Source organism: Carettochelys insculpta, chromosome 5 (assembly GCF_033958435.1).
Source record: "Carettochelys insculpta isolate YL-2023 chromosome 5, ASM3395843v1, whole genome shotgun sequence".
Lineage (NCBI taxonomy): Eukaryota > Metazoa > Chordata > Testudines > Carettochelyidae > Carettochelys > Carettochelys insculpta.
The window spans coordinates 82729825-82751132 of record NC_134141.1 but is presented as its reverse complement, the minus strand read 5'-3'; the positions used below and the strand labels follow the sequence as shown (position 1 = coordinate 82751132).

The following is a 21308-nucleotide window of genomic DNA, read 5'->3' as shown; positions in this document are numbered from 1 at the left end:
GGTTACCAAAGAGGTTGTGGAAGCATCCAACAGTGGGAGGTTTTTTAAGAACAGGGTAGACCAGTGCCTATCTGTGATGGTTGAGGCATACTTTTACCCTGCTTCACTGTTAGAGGATGTACTGAGTGAGAGCTTCAGGGCACTTCAAGCCCTGCATTTCTATGTTTGATTTATAAAGATTATTGGGCTCCTCTGTCAAACTACTTGAATAAGTTCTTAGAGGGGGGTTAAACAAACACTAGATAAATTCATGGAGACCAGATATATAAATGGCAATTAGCCGGGATGGGCTTTATTTGCTGGAAGTTAAGAGCAGGCAACAGCAAATGGATCATTCATTCCCTTTACGGCACCAAGCACTGGTCATTGTTGGAACAGGGACTAAATAGGATGAACGTTTCATCTGACCTAGGATAGCCATTCTCATAATAGATATTTCAGTACAATTTTTAAAATAGTCCATCTCTAAGGTAGAAACACAATGTATTTAAGATATTTACAAGTTACAAAAAAGTCAGTTTTAATGTACAAATCAATTTTTCACAAGGTTACAGACATTTATTTAGCATGACTCTTGAATAAGTCAAAGGCTTTCAACAGATGTAAGGTAAACTAGATATTTACAAACAAAATTATAATATTTCAATTCTATACATTAACTAAAAATGTTCATTCTAGCCGATTTTCGTTTGTTACTGCATTCATCTAGTTATTGCTTTGTGGTTTTGAGGTGTATTACTGCAGTCTATGCTTGCTTAGTCTAATTTGAGTCTTTGTACAATAATGAAATAGGACAATCTCTACAGACACCTGGTATCATACAGATGGAGGAGCAGGGTGCTTGTGAATGCAGCCAGGACAGCAGTGCAGAGAGTCATGAACAAATAAGTCACATTCTACACAAAATACATTCTGGCAGACTTTACAAATGTAAACCTGGAGGAAAAGATAGAAAAAAAATTTTTTAAACTACAAATATAGTATTACAGTAATGAAATAGTACTGTAAATAAACTTGCATGATTTACACAATAACAGCCCTACATAATTAAAATGCTCATGTTTCTCTAATTTAACTCTATTCTGTAAAGAGTCCATCCTTATGCTCTGATGTGGGAATAGGACTCATCTTGGCCCTTGTCAACTTTTTGAATGAGGGTAGCAGCATACCTAACAATCTTTGGACACTTCCTTACATTGTGTACTGCTTTTGAAGTCTACAGTGAGAACATAGGACCAAGAACTCAATTTAGCCAACATGATGGTCTCCATGCACTGCTTTCTCTTTAGTCATCAAGATGACATGCACAAAGTTCAGTTACGTCAGGAGGAAGTGTTAAAATTATAGTACATTTTAATAATCACTTACATGTTGATCTTTAATCTCGCCTTGGCAGCCTTGACAATAGCTATGAAACAGAATTCAGTATTTTTATTGAAAGAAAAATTTAAATAACACTTTTACATAGTTATACAATTTTTTATTTGCTTAAATAACAAATCAGTCGTTTCATTTAGCTGAACAGGCACTAGTTCAATCATTACTAAAGAAACCATTCAACTCATCTTATTTCACAAAAGATGAATTCTATAAGGGCCAAAGTAGCTTCTTTATAGCAGGCATGATTTACATACCGTTCTCCTTTATATTCTTCCAGTGCAACTTCTTGAAAGGCGTCCAAAGGAAACAGGTGATGGTAAGAGCGAGCCAGATGGGGTGCAGAGACTAATGTGAGACCTTGAACATCAAAAAGACCAAAAGGTCAAAAACAAAATACCAAAAATGCTGATTTCATGAATACAGGAGAAAGCAACACAAGAAACCATGTGTTTACCAATCCTTTGGCCCCCAATCCCCTGTTTAACAGCAAAAGGTATTTTCTGAGTGTATCAGTGTTCGTAATCTAAATGTAGGCCTTAGTCCACATAAAAGTGAAAAATCATTAAGAATTACAAGTAGTACAATTCTGTTCCATCAAGGTTTATGATCGCAGAGGTTTACAAAAGTATGCTTAAGATTTTGTTTGAGGATTATAAAGAAAAATGTAACTATGCACAAGCCCTTCAAAAAAAGGGTACATTACACCTCTCCTCCAGCACAAATGACAATTCCACTATACAACTAAACTGACTGCTAACAGAATCCCTTTTTTAATCCTATATATTCCAATCCAGTGAATATAAAAGATCCTGGAATACAAAAGAAATGGAGCATGATCAAAGTTTGGTTTATCCAAAATTCCTACTGACCAAAATGCAAATTGCAAACACACAAGAAACTCAGCATCCAGTCTAGAACACATAATGATCTGTGTTACAGTATTGCTTTCTACATACTATAGCCCTGAAAGCCTCATACTTAATTCTAGAGGCTTGGGTGTAAAATAAGTACAAGTTGTGCAACATGTATAATTGAATTTTTCCATATCCTAATATGTAGGGGGCGGGTTCATTTGTTGTTGTTGCTTCTTACCATTATATGTAAAGAATCACAGAAAGGTAACACTAGAAGCACCTTGTGATGTTACCTAGTCCTAACCCCTGTACTGAAACAAAATGATCAAAATACCTAAAACCATACTAACATTTATTTGGTATAACCTGTTCCTCTACAGGGATTCCATAGACTCTCTCGGAAGCCTATTCCAGTACTTGTCTAACTCTAATGATGTCTAGATGTTTCTAATATCTACTTTAAACCTCCTTTGCTGCAGTTTAAGCCCATTATGTCCATTGCAGGACAAGACACAGAGAACAACTGATCACCATCCTTTTAGCAAGAGCTCTTAATGGATCAGGTTCCACCCCCCTCCCGCAACACACACACACACACTCACTCTCTCTCTCCCCCTCCCCCCGCCTCTCTCTCTCTCCTTTCCTCTGGATTTTTTAACCATTTCTTATATATGTAGTATTTCATGTTTTCAGTTTTTACTAATTTTTACTGAAAATTACCAAGTTTATTAGAGGAGTTCAGTTTTTACTGGTTTATACACATTTTTTCAGGTACTTATTTTTGTGTAACACTTCAGTATTTAACAATTGTTGTGTCCTGGAGCTTTAGGACTGAAACTGTTCCATGTTGTAAGATACAAAACGCATTGTAGAAGTCAGAGAATTAAACATGAATATTGTGCTGTGATTGGCTCACCACAAAACACTGCCTGGCAATTTCTTGGCATCCATTTAGTACGGTGCTGAATTTAAACAATCAATCAATCTTCCACAAATAAAGAAATGTAATGCCACTAATTCACCTGGTTATCTCAGTTTGGGTTCTTCTGGATCCTCACATAGCAAGTCTTGTGTTTTCTGTGGCTGACTCTAGACTACCCCTCAAAATGGCTTCTCACCCAGGCAGGGCTCACAGGGGAGGGCATCTTACTCCATTAATCACCCTTTCCCTTGTCATTCATTTCACTCTATCCATTCCTCTGAGCAAACACACCTGCAATCTTTCTGCAAACCAACAGGGGATCTTGTTGTACAAAGTCTCTGGGAGTGGAGGGAGGAGAATGTGTCCCTGAACTACCAACACACAGATCTAGAAAAACTGAGGCAAGCTGCTTAGGCATTACAGACAGACAAGATAAAAACAGTAATCGTGGGATGAACACACACATTTATGCTGAATACCAAGAAATATATCAGTGCTTCTAAATTTTCAAGAAAAATAAAGATACAAGTGAAGAGGATGCATTGTGTTTCAAGTATTGCAGCAATGAGGTCATTGCTCATGCTGACAATAAAAGGACACAGAAAGCAAGCAACATGAGATGCTTAAAGAAGTGAGCTTCGGGATAAATAGTAGTAAGTGATTTTAATTGGGGTTTTAATGAAAGAGAAGACAGCACAATTGCATCAATTACTTTTTATGTGCTCTTTGTTTTGTTGGATAACGGCTATTAAGAGCAGAGGAGCCTACTGCTGACTTTGTGTAATAGCCCTTCCTAATGCACATAACCTCACTGGTAAGCATCTGAAATAAAACAATGCTTTAGCATCTACACTGACAGAACAAATTGATGGAGCTATGCGATTTCTGATACTTGGGACTGTCTGTTGGCCTTCTATTTCAAGTTTTTAATTTCCAAACAAGCCTGCACTGTTTTGTGTGGATGTGCCATTCATCCCCACTGCTGACAGTCGTTTTGTCAATGCAACAATAACTGACGTGTCTGAGATGTACCAACAAAGGTAGGAAAATGTTAAATACAAGAACACTGGAATTTTCTGTCTACAGCCTTCATGTTTGTCATTACAAGTATTTACCAACCCTCAAAACCAAAGCCTCAGCTAAACTGAGCACAAAAGCTGCAAGAAAAACATATGGAGTGTGTCTACACTAGGAACTAACTTTGAAGTTAACTTCAAAGTTAGGCACTACATCGAAGTAGCCAGCAGAGTCTCTACACACATTTTCCCTCACTTCAAAGTTAACTTTGAAGTAGGGAGCCCAACTTCACAAAGTCCTTACTCCATTCCCGGGAATGTAGTGCCCTACTTCGAAGTTTATCTTCCAGGTAGGGTGTGTGTAAACGCTCTACTTCGAAGTAAGCAACTTCAAAGTTATTTTTGTAGTGTAGACACAACCATAGCAAGAAAATCCAGCTGGTTTGTTTCTAAAAATCCCATCACAGAACACAAGAAAACAAACATTCAACACAGCACAGCCAGAAATGGGAGACATATGTTCCATAATCTAAACCCCAAAGAGTTTCGTATCAAACATTCTTTTTAGAATGTCATCCAGGTATTACATCCCTTCCTTGAGGTGAATTCAGGAGACTACAAATGTTGTGTCAGAGTGTTTCAACCACTGTCACTGAACATGCGATCTGAAATGAGCATTTACTCCTTCCATGAACTTACCTAACCCTGATGATACATAACTGGATGTTCTGGCTTTTTAAAACAACATCAAGAAACAATTCCCAACTTTAGCCAAAGTGGCCCAGCAAACTTTTAGAGTACCTTCTGAATCTAACGATGCAGTTATGTTTTCAAAGTTGAACTAACTACTTGACAGCAAGAGGCTCAGCATGAGTGAGGATACTCTGAAGAAAATTATCCAAGCATATGCACTCCAGGATATCTGGAAAAACTACAAGCTCCTCCTTAAATTACATAGGGTGCACTTCATCAGACAATGCCAATATGAATACATTTAATTATTATTTAATGATTTCTTTCCATATTTTGAGTTGCAGGCCTTCCTCCTTTTTTATATTATTTGTGTTAAGTATCTGGTTACAATTCAGCAAAGCCTGAAGAACTGGACAGAGGTGGTCCATTATTAGTTCTATTTCCCTGTTAAGTACAGGATTTACACTTTCCCTTCCTTATGCATTTATAGAAGCTCTTGTTTCCTTTGATTGTTCCTTGCTAGGCACAACTCATTCTGGGCCTCAGCCTAGCTCTGTCTGTGCTTTCCTTTTGTACTCATTCTTAGCAATTTACTCATGTTTCCATTTTTGGAGGGTAGGATTCTTTTTTGGATTTTCAAGTGCAGCTAAAGCTGCCTCTTACTATACTTCATCACATCATGACACTTTGCAGTTTTGCCTTTATTATCATCTCAGAAGAGATGCTAGCTCTCTGGAACTCATTTGTTCCTTAGAGCAGGAGTCTGCAACCAAATTAGCAAGAAGAGACATTTTTTTCAAATTCTGTTACAAAAATCAATAAATACCTCAAGAGCCACAGTGCATGTGAATACAAGACGCTCCTTAATAAATAACGTCAAACCGTACTTTTTCTAACCCCTATTTTAAGAACAGTGCACACAAAATTATTTGTACCAGCTAAAATAAGTTACTTTCACCCCTGGACTGGAGAGCAAATGAGGACAAGGAAAATGCTGCACCTGGGGACAGTCTCTGGAGTAGAAAGAAGCGATGTTTCCATCAACCCTCCATGCTCCCCACCCTCCCCATCTCCAGGCTTTTCCCACCTCAGCCCCCAAATCTGTCCCCTCATCCTCAAGCTATACCTCCCCTCACAAACCCACCTCCCAGCTCCAGACTTAATCCCTCTCAGCCCCAAACCCCGCCCCCATCCCCAGGATTAACCCGCCTCAGCCAAGAAGCCCCTCCAGCTGCGTCTGCTGCTGCTGCTCCTCTGCAGCCACCACCTCCTCCTCCTGCGTCTGCTGCTGCTGCTCCTCTGCAGCCACCACCTCCTCCACAGTAGGGCTGCGCAGCTCCACAAGGGGCAGATTCAGCTGCCCCTCCCCACAGCTCTCCTACGGGCTTAGCTCTTCCCCCACATGCAGTGCAGGCGACTCCCTGCCCTGCTATTAATGAAATAATGGAACTAAGTTTAATTGGTTTAACGCCCGGAACCCTCCAGGTGCCCTGCCAGCTGTTAAAGCAATTAAATTTAGTTCTAGCATTTAAATTTAGTTTATTTCAGCAGTGGCAGGGCAGGGAGCTGCAAGAGGAGTCAGCAGTGGCAGTTCCTGGAGCTGCAACTGAGTCCTTAAAAAGTCGCATGGGGCTCTGGAGCTGCAGATTGCTGACCCCTGCCTTAGAGTTTTCTCCCATTGGATTTTACCTCCAAGTTCTCTAAATTTGTCTAAATCCATTATCTGTTGCTCTCACTCCTCCCTCTCCCTAGAATCATAAAATCTATCATTTCACAATCACCTTACCTCACCTTGCTGTCAACCTTCAGATTTGCAATCAGTTTCCCCAGCCAGCGAGAAACAAGTCTAAAATGGTATTCTCCTGTTTACTTTCACCCTCTTCTGAAACAAACAGTCCCCAAGATGTTAAAAAACCTTTTTGGGCATTCTGTGTTTTACAATATTGATTTCCAAGAGATGGCAGCGTAGTTCAAGTTCTCCATTCAACCAAGTCTTATGTTTTGCTAATTTGTAGAATTTGCTTTATATATGCTTCATCCACCTCCTCCTCTTGATTTGCTGATCTATGGTAGATCCCCACCTAGGACACTATTTCTGTTTTCCCCTGTTAAGGTCTTCACTCAGTCTACACACTTTTTTTTTTTTGAGGGGAAGGGTACTCACCACAGATTTTGCATTCCACAGGGAGTTCACAGTATTTGGCTCTACACTGGGGACAGAAATACCCACCCAGCGAAAGACCTGGATCACTGTTGTTTTCTAAATGCCTGCGGGTGGGATGGGAAAAGAAGATATCAACACTGTTGAAGCCTCCTGGACATATCTGAAACTGCTGGACAGACCTGAAGGAGCACAGAGTTTGTCACGGCATCTGGTATGATGCAAAGTTGCAAATTAATTAATGAGGAAATTCATTATTAAATACACATGTCCATAAATGACATGACTCCTTAATGAAGTGGTACAACAATACACAAACTCTTGACCGAGGTCGTTAATCAGATCCTGGGATTAATATTTTAATTTCTTACTAGCAAAACATTAAGAAATTATTAAGTGTTACCACGTAGCTCAATTGAGTTTCTAACTCTATCTCAGAAACATCCAGTAATAGAGAAATGTCATGAGAAGCTGAATAAGCTTTTTGAAATGTGACCCAGGATTTAAAGGTGTAAATAAACATTTCCCCAAGAGATGAAATTTATGCTTGATTTGATTTACCTCCACATAACTTAAATTTCCTTTCTCTCTAAAAGCGACTTCATAAAAGGCATTCACCATACAGGGCCGCTGATTGGGTGGGGGTGTATTTCAGGGAACAAGGGCCCATGATGGCTGCTGGCCCCACTGTCACTATACTACCACCATAATTTATCCTCACACAGAGAAACACTGATGTGGACTTTAAGAGGCAGATCTTTACTTTTTATTCTTTCAGGGAGTACACACTGCTCCCTTCTGAAATGCCACTGTCTTTGAATGCTAGTCTCTTCTCACAAAGAAGGGCCCTCTCTAGCTCATCAAACTTTCAATTTTATTACACATTTACAATTAAATGAATGGGAGACTCAGTTCCAAGTGTTCTTTCTTTATCATCATCATATTTAAGGACGCTGATGTTATTTGCCATAGTATAGTAAAAATATATATTTATTGCAGTCCTAAGGCAAACCACAGTACAAACAAAACCAAAACATGAACCCTAACATGAACACTGCACTAAAGACGTTAAAATTTAAGCGTAAGAGGCAACAGTTGGATACACACAGATGTTGGCTGTACAAGTACCCTGCGTTCAGTTGTATGCAGTGACCTTTAAAAGTTCAAATGCTCGTCTTTCACCAAATATTAATTGGTAGAAATAAAAGATACTACCTCACCCAGCCTGTTTTCTCATTATAAACAGCACACCAGCTGCCTACTCATTTTCATGACGTTTTGTACCTTTCAGTGCAAATACTGATTTTTAAGTTTATCTAGATACCACAGAATTCTAATAATGCCTCAGAGTAGCCATATTTTACTTACGCCATGCTAAAAGATGGTTTAGCATCCTGATCAGAGAGAGATGCAATGGTATGCTGAGGAAAACCTTAGGAGCCAAGAAAAATATTCCATCATCATATGAATTTGTAACATAATGAACAATTTCCTATCTGAGTAGAGAAGTTGAAAAGTTAGGGGTTAATATTTAGAATATTTCATGTTACTACAGAAGTCAACACACCTTCTCCTAGATATTAAATCCATGATGAGTGTTCTCTTCCTACTTCTACTTCCAAATCCTGCACTCTCTCTCTTCAAATAATAATTTTTTCACACTACGTAAACTGAAACCGACAGACCTCAATTTTTGGCACAGAATTAAAGAGAAATTAGATTAGATAGTAGAGAAGGAGAAAAAGCAGTGTATTAAAATGAACTATGCTTCAAGTCAGAAACTAAGGTAAATAATTTACTGCCCAGACTTCAGAGATATGTCTTCTATAGTGTGATGCTTAATACAAAAATTTTCTGGAGCTCCTAGGTAACTCCCAGTCCTCCTCTGGTAATTGTTTTTATAATCATCTCAACCAATGAACTAATTTTTACTATTACTGCTCCCCTGATTTGACTGAATAAAAAGATTAAATATTGTTTAATTATAAGTATGCTTACACACAAGTATCTACTTTTTATTTTTTCACTTTGATGAATAACAAGAAAGTTGTTTTATAACGGGGAATAAGTTGGCACAGCAGCAGAAAACTGTGCTGCAACTTAGTTTACCTTCTGAATCACACTCTTTCAGAATTCCTTTTCCATCAGAAGGAGCTCATTCTGGCTGTTACAAAAGGAAAAAACTGGCAAGCTATCTCCTAGTATATGTACAGTATGTTAATCCCATAACAATACTCACATCAATTTAAAAACCTCATGAGTCTTGGCCAAGGTACAGAAGGCAGTCATCGTGAGAAGTTGGGAAAAAGTTATACAAATGGAGAGGAAAAGTTTTTAAGTTTTATCATCTTCCTATTTTACATATCATATTTTTCCCACTACCGCACAAAGAAAGAGCGTACATTTGTTATTACCCATTGAAAACTGAGTTTTATTTTCAATTTAAATAGACAAATGATTTGCAGGGATATTGTTAAATGTTAAAATCCAGTTTGCTAAAACTGAAAAATTAAAATAAAAACAATTATATGTATGTGTTTTCCAGATTTCAAATACCTTCTTCGTATTATTTTACTACAGAAGACACAAAAGATCATTAATCTTGCATTTAAAATGTAATAAAACAAGATCCTACCCATTCGAATAAGGGAGCACTCAGAACTTGAACTAGCAGGTGGAGGGCTAACATGATGCATCAGCAGTTCTTTATAGTGGCTTTCATCTAAAATAACATGGTATGTTCCTACAAAGAAGATAGAAAGTGCATGAGTCTCCACTAACATGTACTAAGACTAGATAAATACCATAATCGTAATACATTTGCAAATAGTGCATGAGTACTTTTACTGTGAACAAAACACTCATTAAGAAAAAAGCTGGATAAGCAAATGCAGGGAAAATCTGGAAACAGTTTAAGCAAACTTGTAGAATGACAACAGTGCAAAACATATGGGCTGTTACCTACAGTTACTACATAATGTTTTAGATGTAATATACAGGAATGATTGTGTACCTCTAGAACAGGGGTGGAGACCCTCCTGGACCACATCTCGTTTGGATCTGGATCCCTAGGCTCGGGCCTCCCCTCCATAGAATCCAGCCCACAGCAAAGTGGAGGGTGTAGAGCCCTGACCCTTGTAGGCCCCATCAGGCAAGGGTCAGGAAGTGGCTCTGACTCTGCACCAGTTGCTGCTGTCCTCCCCGCTGGGTAGAGCAGCAGCAGCCTGGGCAGCCTGTCTGGAGGTTTCCTACCCCTGCTCTGATTGGATGGAATTCTGGCCAATCACAACAGAGGAGGGCAATGCCTGGGAGCAAGAGGGAGAGGGCATAAAGCTATGTGCATCCTGGGGGGTGCTACAACAGTAGGTATACCCTCAGTCACCCAGACATCGCGCCCACAAACAGCTCCTGCCCCCCCCAGTCACACCTCCACTCACATCCCTGTCCTGACCCCTCCCGTCCACACCCCTTGCCCTGACCCTGACCCTCCCTCACAGATCCTGTACCCAAACCCCTCCACCCCCTCCCACCCAGACCCCCCACCCCTCTTACACCTGCCTCCAAGACAGAGCCCCCCATGCACTCCCTGCTTGCGCCCTTCCTGCTCAGACCCCCCCGCTTCCAGAGCCTCATCCTGCCCCTCTCTTCCAGACCCTGGCTCCTCAAACTCTCCTGAACCCTTCTTCACACCTAAACCCACACCCCCAGCCTGCTTCTGCACCCCCTCCTGCCCAGACCCCCACTCCTCTCCTACACCCCCCACCCACACAGATCCCCCACCTACAGCCTGTTCCTGTACCCCACTCCGGCCCAGACTCCCCCATTTCCCAGACTGCTCCTGTGCCCTCCCTCCCATCCTGACCCCATAGCCCTGGCCCTCATACAAGTCAGGGACCATATCAGTAAGATGAGATTTTTTGTTTGTTTTGCTTCTCATTTCTGTGGCACCCAAATTATTTGTCTACAGGTGAATGGCCCCCGACTCAGAAAAGGTTCCCCACCCTGCTCTAAAAACTTAGCGAAACCCTACCTTCCATCTCTGCACTAACTTATACAACGCAGTTTTGTTTTCCAAGTAAGCTTTGTAATCACTAATGGTAATATATGTTCATTAACTTTGATATGACAGAGTTCACCTACAGACTTTTTTTGGGTATACTTGTTTCTTTAATCATCGCTCAAACCAACAACTAGTGCTACGTTATCAAATTTACTGAATTTGTAGGACTTCTTTAAGTGGAGGGAGCAATTATGAACTATTCTCCTACCAAAACCATATGGTCAAAACAAATTCATCCTTTTCAAATAATTTATTTAAAAAAAAATCTGTCAAGTCACTTTTCTTTTGGACTTAAATGACTATTACTGACATATGGTCAAAATCAGTTTATATACTTACCACCTGTTTCTCGGGCAAGTACAGTACAAACTCGAACTTCAGCAGAAAGGCCAATCACAGATACTCTGATCTTAACTGCCTTTAAACACTTCACATAGAAAAACAAAAAAGCCCAAATGCATGAGCAGAACGGAAAAATGCAAAAGGTTATGTACATTTCCAATTAAAATTTAATGACAAAAATAACACTAACATTTTTAAGAAAAAAATTTCATTTGTATACCTTAATTAGATCATAGATATTAGACGGATCACATGTTGTCAGGCTGCTGAAGATAATCAAAACCTCTCTGCTTGTATGTCCTGGCATATGTCTATAGAAGGTAAAAAAAATGTATATTTAAATCAAATATAAACTAAGCATATAACAATTACACACACGTATGCTAAGGTTTGATGCTGTGGTTTGTTAAGAATCCCCCAGAATAGCATTTCCTGAGAAATGCTTATTTTAACAAAATAAAGTGTGGCTAATGTCCCCAAACATGACAGAACTGTTCCCACAATAAAGTCATACATACTCTTTCAATATCTAACTTACTCAAAATGTTATTTACAGTTGATGGCTTTTTAGAATTGTTTAAGTTATCCCACTACAATCCTTCAGAGAAAAAATACCATCAGTCTACCACCACAACATATTATCGCAAAGCATTTTTCTAGTTTTAAAAAACTTCATTCTGTGGTCAATTCAGAGATTCCAATCTCTGACATCTTTCACAAAGAGAAGGTCCTCAAAGTTTCTAGTGTCTTGTCCTCTCGCTCTTTCACCTCTTAGAATACAGCAAATACTACAGAAAAAAAAAACATCTTTTCTTTTCAACCCCTTATAGGAAAAACAAAAATCAACATTAATTCAGAAAACATGCTTCTTTGAATTCTTTCCCCTTTGAGACTCTTAACCATTTAGCCTTGCTCTAACTAGCTGTTCTAGTAACTTAGTATATCCTCCCCCGCCACCTTTACTCTGTCCTTTTCAATGGCCTTTCCTGACCACCAGTCAGACTGTCCCTCAAACATCTACTCTGTCTCTTCTGCTACTTCTTTACCATGCTTACTCCCTCCCAACAAAAATCTAAAAAGCTACTATTTAAAAACTCATCTCTTGTGAGATGTACACAAAACCCGACAGATGACCTTGGCTAAAACAGATGGTAAACTGTTCCTCTTCCCCATACCTTCTTTTCTCCTACCTTTAACTAACTCACCACTCCTGCCATTTCTCCAAATCCTACTTCTACAGACAAATTAAAAATAAATAGTTAAAAATAACAAAATAGGAAATTAACAAAATTGACGGCATTTCATCATCCTGTTCATTTACCTGTCTATTACATCCCATTTTCCAAACCTTCATCTCCTTTTGCATCCTTTAGATTTTAAACTTGTTGGGACAAGGGCTATGTTGTCTTCAGCAGTGTTTGTACAATCCTCAGAAAAATTAGGTTTGAATCCTAGGTTCCATATGTCCCAGCCTCATAGTCAAATACATTAAAGCCACTACTATAGCACATGACTTACACTTTCCCATTTCACCTTACAGCTTTGGAATGTACCATGTCCATATGTGAGGAGCTGAGCCATTTACTATCCAGAAAACAAATTTTAATATGTTCTCTGCTTTAATGAATACATAGTTAAAAGGAGGGTGAAAGGAACACATTTCTTACAGGTACTGTTGTATTGCTCCCTGCCCCCAGAGAAACTCAGGGCAGGAGGTTACGGGGTGCGATATGGCAGTACCTGTAACAAATTTAAGGGTGAGGTGTGGTGGGACGGGTAAGGGATGGGGATACTGGGGGTACAAAAGTCACAGCCGGGAGCGAGAAGGAGTCAGGGTTGGGGGCAGGAGGCAGCTCAGGGCAGGGTCCTGGGGTGTGGGAGGCAATGATATGACAACAGGCACCCACTTGAGTGGGCCCCGACTTCCAGTAGGTGGGCCATCAGGGGGGTAAGGGGTTAAGCTCCAGTCCCACTACCCAGCCAGAGTATCAGGGAGAGTGAAGTTAGCACTGTGCCCACTCCCCGGCTGCAGGTGGGCCTGGATAAAAAGTGGGTGGCAATTGGCATAGCTAGAATTGCGTATCTAAGGTCAACTGTAAGGTCTAGTGTAGACCAACCCTGAGAGTGACAGACAGGAACACCAAACAGAATCAGAAGGAAGTGAGAAGAGAGCTAAGCCCCTCCCAACGGCTTTCCTGAAAAGCACACTTGTGGGAGGGGGTGCCTCAGGCAGTTCCCAGGCCAGTGAAGAGGGCACACCAGACAGCCTTTTCACCTGCCTGCTGCTGAGCACGACAGCCTGCAGGACAGCCCTGGGAGCATGCTGTACCTCCTCCTCCAGCAGAGCACCTGTCTTTTTGTATGTAACGGCTGGGGTCTTGCCTACCTCTTCAAAGAAAAGAATGAAATCCTATGCACAAATATTCAAAAGAGTTAATTTTGGCAGTAACTGGTTCCCTAAGCAGTTGAAAATGAAGAGTTAACCAAAAACACAAGGTGACATTTGTTATTTTTGTTATACATATCTAACAGTTAAGTTTTGATAAATACTTTGTGCTCTTACAGAGACAAAAAAAAGTTTCCCACTTCTTACTGAATAATGCTTCCAATTTTCATCTGGGAATATTAAATGCTTTAATTTTTATTTTGAACTAACAATTACGTTAACTGCAATGTACAAAGCAGAAGTTATTTATGTGTATCACAGTAACACTTTAAGATATCTCAGAAGGATCAGTGCAGCATTACACAAGGCATTATTCTCAACAAAAACATGGTCCTGCCATAAAGAGCTTACAATCAATATTTTATGTTTCTATTATTCCAAAAATAATAAAACCTATCACAACCAATACATACTAACTTTAAAGTCTGCATGGCCAAATTTAGAGAGTTATACAGAGATGGTTCTCCATGGCAGGTCAAATCTACAGCTTTCTTCAGAGCAGTTATATGCTTTCTTGGGTTCCCTAGAAGTCAAAACATCACAAAAGAGGAGTAAAAAACACTCACCAGAAATGGTAAGGTAATTGAAAGATGTACAATTGTCAGATTTTTTTTTTTAAAACTATATTGATACAGGCTGAAATACATAAACTGAAAATACCCTAGTGTGAACTGCATCACAAATTGTTTTAACAACACTGTTTAGTACTTGCACAGTCTTTTGCATCCTAAAAGCACAGTACAAAACATTAAGTAACTCAAGGTACCTAAAAAGTTGGTAGTTATCTCAATTTTACATATGGTTAAAAAGACAAGATGACTAGCCTGAAGCTATATAGCTTGTTAGTGGCAGAAATAACATTAGTAATCAGGAGTTCCTATTTCTGAATCTCTTCTCTACTCTGCTAGCACGTAAAATCTCTATTAGCTACGCTTACAAAGTTAAAACAGGTAACAGGGAAAGAAAGCAAAATAACTAACTAGTATCAGAGACGAGGTGTGTTTTCGTACATTTGAAAGACTGATGAGGCAAAATATGGAAAGGCTGTTCCAAGCAGGAAAATCCCCCATGAAGACAGCTCTCACAGCCAGTTAAGAAAATGTACATAAAAGAGGAAGCTGGTGCAAGAGAAAAAGAGTGAGAACAGAAAGGGAAACTAATAGAGAAATCCATGTGGTGGAACTCAATATAAAAGTTACCTACACAAAGTTACCAGGAGATAATCAATACAACAATTCTATGTCTGCTCTTAAACATATCTATATGTATACTCCTAGGCATAAGCAGACTCCTTAACCAATCAGAAACTCGTATCAAAACAAGCTACTATCTGCAATTTAGATACACTAACATGGATTCCTACACTCTTCTGGTACACTGCAGACTTCATTAGGTCTGCCTGTGGGGAACGAGTTGCAAGGCTGTGTAAAGTGCAACAGTTAAAGTAATGACAATGTTACTCCTACCTGAAAGTTCTGTCAGCTTTTCAGCTCTTTTACTCTTAGTTACAATTACGCCAATCTGCAAGAGACAGTTTTATTAAGGAATCACCAATTTGATGTACATTCTTACTCTGTGCAGCATTTTACAGATCTTTTTGGATCAATGCTTATAATACCCATACATTTCTCTGCTAGTTTTCTTTGCAAGCACAGTAATTTTAAAACCAGCTCTCACCTTGAGATACAGGAAGTTACTAACACAACTCCCTTTGTACTAAGATGAAAATAGATCCTTAATTCTTTGCTCCATTGGTGCCTCCAGACCTTAAGGACTAAAATGTCTCTCTACAGTCTCATCCTGGCATTAAGAATGCAATTCCAAATCCTAAGTGTTTTCTCATTTGTACTTTAAAAAAGTATATATAAATAATCAACTGAATTCTCATCCTCACCATTTAACAGGAAAATAAAAATTACACAATGTAAGGGTAAAAAGAGGAAAAGACTACTACTACACCTTGAACCTCTCTGATCCGGCAATATTCGTAAAATCCAGCATGATTTTACTTAGCTGGCTGACCACTTGTCATGAGTGTGGCCGAGTTTCTTATGGTCCCAAAAAGTTTGTTGCCAGCCACCAGTCCTGACTCTCGCTGTTCTATGGGTTATTAAGCTGTAATTTACCCACAGATGTCTTTTAAGGGCCCAGCAAACAGTGAAAGTCTTGGTAATGCTGCTAGACAACACTGACCTCCTGTGGCCCAGCAAATTTTCTCATTGGGCATTGGTCAGATCCTGAAGGTGCTGGATTAGAGAGTTTCAGTGTGCACTAATTTAAAATAATCTATTGAAAATGTTTAATAAAATTAAATTAAAAAAAAAATTTCAAAACTTCTCCCAACTTGTTTTGAGACAACCACTTAATCAGTAACAGTGAGCCTAGTTTCCAGCACAGATCTACATACCTGACTTATAGGATTTTGGTCAAAGTATTCTTCAACAAAATATTCCAATAACTGCAAAAAAAAAAAAAAAAGTTGCAAGTATTAGGATAACAAACACAGTCATTTCATATCTGTTAAATTAATAGCACTTATATAACCATTTAGATCCTTTAAATGCCCCCCATCCTCCATTCTCTCATTCCCACCCTTTGGTGTTAATATACTTTTGGGGAAATAAATACCTTTAAGGTGCAAGTAAGCCTGTTAGGTTTTAAATCTTGGTCCTCCATAGTTCTTGATCCATCAACCACCACATATAGGTGACGCATCTGATTCATAATAATAAAATATATTAGTTCCAAGTCTTTAGTTTGAAATAAAGATGAACTTTTGAACTCACATTCAAAACATTTATAAATCAGCAACTTTAAATAACTGCAATTTATTTCACATAAATTAAATAGAAAATACATAGTCTCCTCTGTCACATTGGCAATATTTATAGTGCAGAACAGCCTAATGGACTTTAACAATTCTTTGATTGCTGCAGTTTAAAGAGGTTAAGTTCTTCTCCATTTTTCTTTTATAACGTAAGCACAGATCTCCTGATAGAAAATCATTTTTCTTATCTTCTCTTAAACAATAAATTATGGAATAATAATTTGTATCTATACCATCATTTCAACTGAGGAAGATGGTGTTTTACAAATGAATCAGTTCTCACAACTATTTTTAATTAAGCTAGTATTATGTTTATTTTACTCATTGGGAAGTGAGACCCAAAGAGGCTGAATGACTGAACTTTATAACAAAGCATATTCCATCAAGGGAAATAGAACCCAGGTTTCCTGAATAGTAAATACTTTCAATATTTATCACCAACTCATGAAAGTGACAATATGTCTGTTGGACAGAAAAAAAAAAACACACCTCAAACTCATACACACTAAGGCAGATAAAATATTTCTTAGATTTGATGCCAATGTTTCATCTGAAGAGGGAAAACTGCTTAACAAACTACACATAACCTCAGATACAATAAAAATAGCTCTAAGAGGCAAGGGGAATATATAAACATACCATTCCAAGTCTAACTTGCCCATGATGTTCAAAGAGTCTGTTAAAAATACAAGAAGAATTTAAGCTAAGACTATAACATGGGAATCTAAAACATCATTAATAATTAAGGCCGATCCTAGAGTTTTATCACATGCAAAATTACCATTATTCTCCAGGTATTTTAAAAAGGGATGAAAGGTTATAAATTAGCATACAACGAGGGTTGTGAAAAACTATGGAAGGGAGGAGGCTCAGTATATAAAAAGAAAACCTAGTCATTCTTAAGTTTTAATGGAGATATCTGCTTTGAACTTCTTTGCCATTCTGAAGTTTTACACAACCATAATGTATTTGAAAATGTGAGGGTTTATACCACGACATACATCTGTGAATGAAAACGAGTCTTTGCCAAGTATAATTTTAGACATAACATTTTAAAAATATTTAGTCATTTGGTGCAAATAACACAGCCCGAAGTAAATATCCAGCCAGCCCAGTAATGAACAAATTAAAATAATCTCTCTTTACATCAATATTTTGTTAGAGTGCAAGCCAGCAGCATACAAAGATAGATTCCACTATTTACATTCAGTGGTCTAAGTTGCACCCCACTGTACTGTCACATATAAAATACAAGTTTAGGACCCAATTTCTCTGGGATAATAGAGAAATTATCCAGTATCAACACGCTTAAAGAGTGGAGATTGATGAGGACTCTCAAATTATTATTTTTCGGCACAGTTAAGCAACAGATGGAACAGGAAGTTGAATGTAAGCTATGGAATGAGATAGGGCTGGGCGGGGGATGACAAAGGCAAAAGCATGTTTATGTATACTTATTGTAGTATGTTTAATCTACTTCATGGGGAGAATTTTAATATCAATGTAATACCTTTCATTTCAACTTAACTACCTCAGAGATGAGCTTTTCCCAATGCATTCTCTGCTCTTCTGAACTGACTGCTTACCTTTTTCTCTTTGCCTTAAAAAGAATGTCCTCTATAGTTGCTTTCAGTGACCCAGATTCATCTTCTTTGAGAACCTCCCTATAAGAAACAATTTGTTACAGAAAAGGGAGATTAAATTCTCTCTCTTAAATCAGTACTAAAATAATTCGCAGAACCGAGCTTACCAGGTTCGTTCATAACCCCCTTCCCAGCGTTTGGTTCTTTCAGGCTCGTCGTCCATGTCTGTCTGTCTGCCTGCCCGTCCAAACCTGCCTGCCAACGATTCTGTCAAACACAACGATTACATCCTTAGCAGGAAAGGTATTTCGGTGAAACGTCTCCCATTACAGCCCCACCCCCCTGACACCGCCGCAGGAGCTCCATCTCCGTTGCGACGCTCAACCTGGGACGCGAGCTGCCGAATTGCTTCTGCCCACGGGGGCCCGGGGGCCACGCCCTGGGCAACGCTGTGCCCCGGGGCGGGGTCACCCCGCGGCTGACAGGCGCCGCCCCCGGCGAGACGCGCTGCCCGCCGTGCTTCAGGGCAGAGAGCGCCTCGGAGGCCGACCGCGCGTTAACTCTCCTGACCAGCCCACAGGGGGTCCGCGGGAGGGCATGAGCGGCGCGCCGGGGCGCCTAGCTCCGGTGCGTGTTCCCTGCTCCGCTCTCCCCTCCGCCCCGCTCTCCCCGGCGGCGCCCAGCGTAGCACCTAACCCGCGAAACCCCAGCTCGAGCTTCCCACGGCGAACTGGCGGAACCCCCGGCCTCACTTTGGATCTCTCCCCTGCTAACCCGCCCGCCCGGCGCCGGGCCGCGGGAGAAACGTTCCGGCCTCAGAAGGGGCCTCCCAGGACTCTCTCGCGGGGAGGGACCCGGGAATAACACGTGTTGTGCCGGCGCCAGGCTGAGGGCCGTGTCCCGCCCTTTCGTTGCCAGGCGGGGGTGCGGCTGGAGCCTGCTGCCGGTGCCGACCCCACCCCCCAGCACTCCCCAGGCTACTTTGGGTTATCACCCCCCCCCCAAAGCACCGGGGCGGAGCGGCTGCACGAGGCCCCCCATGGGCGGGGACGGTTCTATGCTGTAGCTGTGTCCTGCTGCGGGAAGTCTCAGCCTGCTCGGTGCAGCTCCTCGGCCCGTAGGTGGCCGTGGAAGCGCTGCACATTCCCCCGCCCAGTGTGCTGGCCCCACGGCCTGTGTTCCCTAGGGGAGATTCAGGCGTCACCCACGTGAATAGCAGAGCACCCACAGCCATAGTGGGCAGAAGGTGTTTCTACTGGTGGCGCACATCTGCACGTGCCTTTGTGCCCACATTTATTCCACCCATTCATGGAAAAAATGGAAGGAACACTGTCCACCACCCCATTGGGTGGGAACCATGACCATGGGAGCTGGAAAGGTAGGGTGCTGAGCCTCCTGGACCACCCATCTGCCTAGGGCTGCCTGGAGGCAGCTTCTCAGGAAGCACCTTATGCACCACTTGGACTTGATATCCCAGCGTGGAGTCTGGAGTCTCATCCCAGAGCCAGCACAGCACACCCCAAATCTCTGTACCTGCCAGGAACCATCCTCCTCCACACCAGTCAGCCCTCACTCCCCACTTCACCACACACACACAGCATGGAGCTCCCTCCTGCATTCCAAACCCCACAACCTCCTCCTGCATCCAAACCCTCAGCCCCATGAAGGTAAGTGAATGTGGGGGAGAGTGAGCGTCAGAGGGAGCATGGATGGAGCAAGGCCTCAGGGGAAAGGTGGGGAAGGAGTGTTCAGTTTCATATGATGTGCAAGTTGGCAACCCTAGCAGGTGGCAAGGACAATAGGTTGGAGAGGCTCTGCTGCCTGTGGTGCTGCCATGGCCACTGCATCCCCAGTTAGAGATTTTAGAGAGAAAGGTTTTTATTATTCCCCAGGGAGGTTTTGGGAAGTTGAGGCAATATGTGCTATTCAGCTTCCTGGGTTCATCACTCATCTCTCTGGAGTGGAGATAGATTGCAGATGAACCACGGAAGCCAAATAGTGCACACTGCCTCCTCAGCCACCTCAGAACCTGAAAGGGGCATAACAATTGTACACAGCCAGCCACTGTATACAGACACAGCCAGGCACTAAGGTACAACCGTATTTGCTCTGATCCATCAGACAGAGACAAACATCGACAAGACCTTTACCAAGCTTTCCTCAAAACTACATTACCCACCTAAGGAAATGAGGAAACAAATTGATAGAGCTAGACGGGTACCCAGAAGCCACCTGCTACAAGACAGGCCTCGCAAGCAAAACAAGAGAATACCACTGATCATCACATACAGCCCCCACCTAAGGCCTCTCCAGCGCATCATCAGTGATCTGCAACCCATCCTGAACAATGATCTTTCACTCTCACAGAGCTTGGGAGTCAGGCCTGTCCTCGCCTACAGACAGCCTGCCAACCTTAAACAAATCCTCACCGGCAACTATAGATCACAATACAGTAACTGTAAACCTGGAACCAGTCCCTGCAACAAACCTCGCTGCCAACTCTGCTCACGTATCAACACCAGTGACATCATCACAGGACTTAACACCAACCATACCATCAGGGGCTCCTTTACCTGCACAACTACTACTATAATATATGTCATCATGTTCTAGCAATGCCCTACTGCAATTTACATTGGCCAAACTGGACAGTTTCTACATCAAAGAATAAATGGACATAAATCAGACATCAGGAATGGTAATGTACAAAAACCTGTGAGAGAACACTTCAATCTCCCTGGACACTCAATAACAGCTTTAAAAGTAGCAGTCCTAAAACAAAGAAATTTCAAAAATCAAATGGAGAGAGAAATCTCTGAGCTGCAATTTATTTGCAAATTTGACTCCATCAGCCAAGGATTAAACAGAAACTGAGAGTGACTTGCCCCTTACAAAAGCAGGTTCTCTGCACTGGGTGTTAACATCTCCACATTAAGACTCTGACAATGGGCCACATCCCCCTGACTGATCTGACTTCTTTTTTCTTCAGTACATACTACTGATAAGTATTGGAGGGGTAGCTGT

At 40.9% G+C, this 21308-nt stretch overlaps 1 protein-coding gene across 5 annotated transcripts; it reads right to left on the bottom strand.

Moving 5' to 3' along the window:
• Window positions 1-269: 269 nt before the first annotated feature.
• GTF2H2 (general transcription factor IIH subunit 2) lies at window positions 270-19035 on the bottom strand. Of its 5 annotated transcripts, XM_074995402.1 has the most exons (17): window positions 18981-19035; window positions 18452-18551; window positions 18288-18365; window positions 17341-17377; window positions 16503-16589; window positions 16282-16332; window positions 15341-15395; window positions 14855-14992; window positions 14292-14397; window positions 11649-11739; window positions 11426-11513; window positions 9662-9769; window positions 8395-8458; window positions 7030-7133; window positions 1635-1737; window positions 1369-1408; window positions 270-936 (listed from the first exon to the last, which is right to left on the bottom strand). In XM_074995402.1, exons 2-17 carry the CDS (start codon window positions 18505-18507, stop codon window positions 817-819), a joined length of 1326 nt encoding a protein of 441 aa, XP_074851503.1. In that variant the 5' UTR covers window positions 18508-18551; window positions 18981-19035; the 3' UTR covers window positions 270-816. The 5 variants fall into 5 exon arrangements, with proteins under 5 accessions (XP_074851503.1, XP_074851504.1, XP_074851506.1 ...); XM_074995403.1 differs by lacking the exon at window positions 18981-19035 and having other exon boundaries at window positions 14885-14992; window positions 18452-18925; XM_074995407.1 differs by lacking the exons at window positions 7030-7133; window positions 18981-19035 and adding an exon at window positions 7192-7237 and having other exon boundaries at window positions 838-936; window positions 1635-1739; window positions 18452-18925.
• Window positions 19036-21308: the final 2273 nt, after the last annotated feature.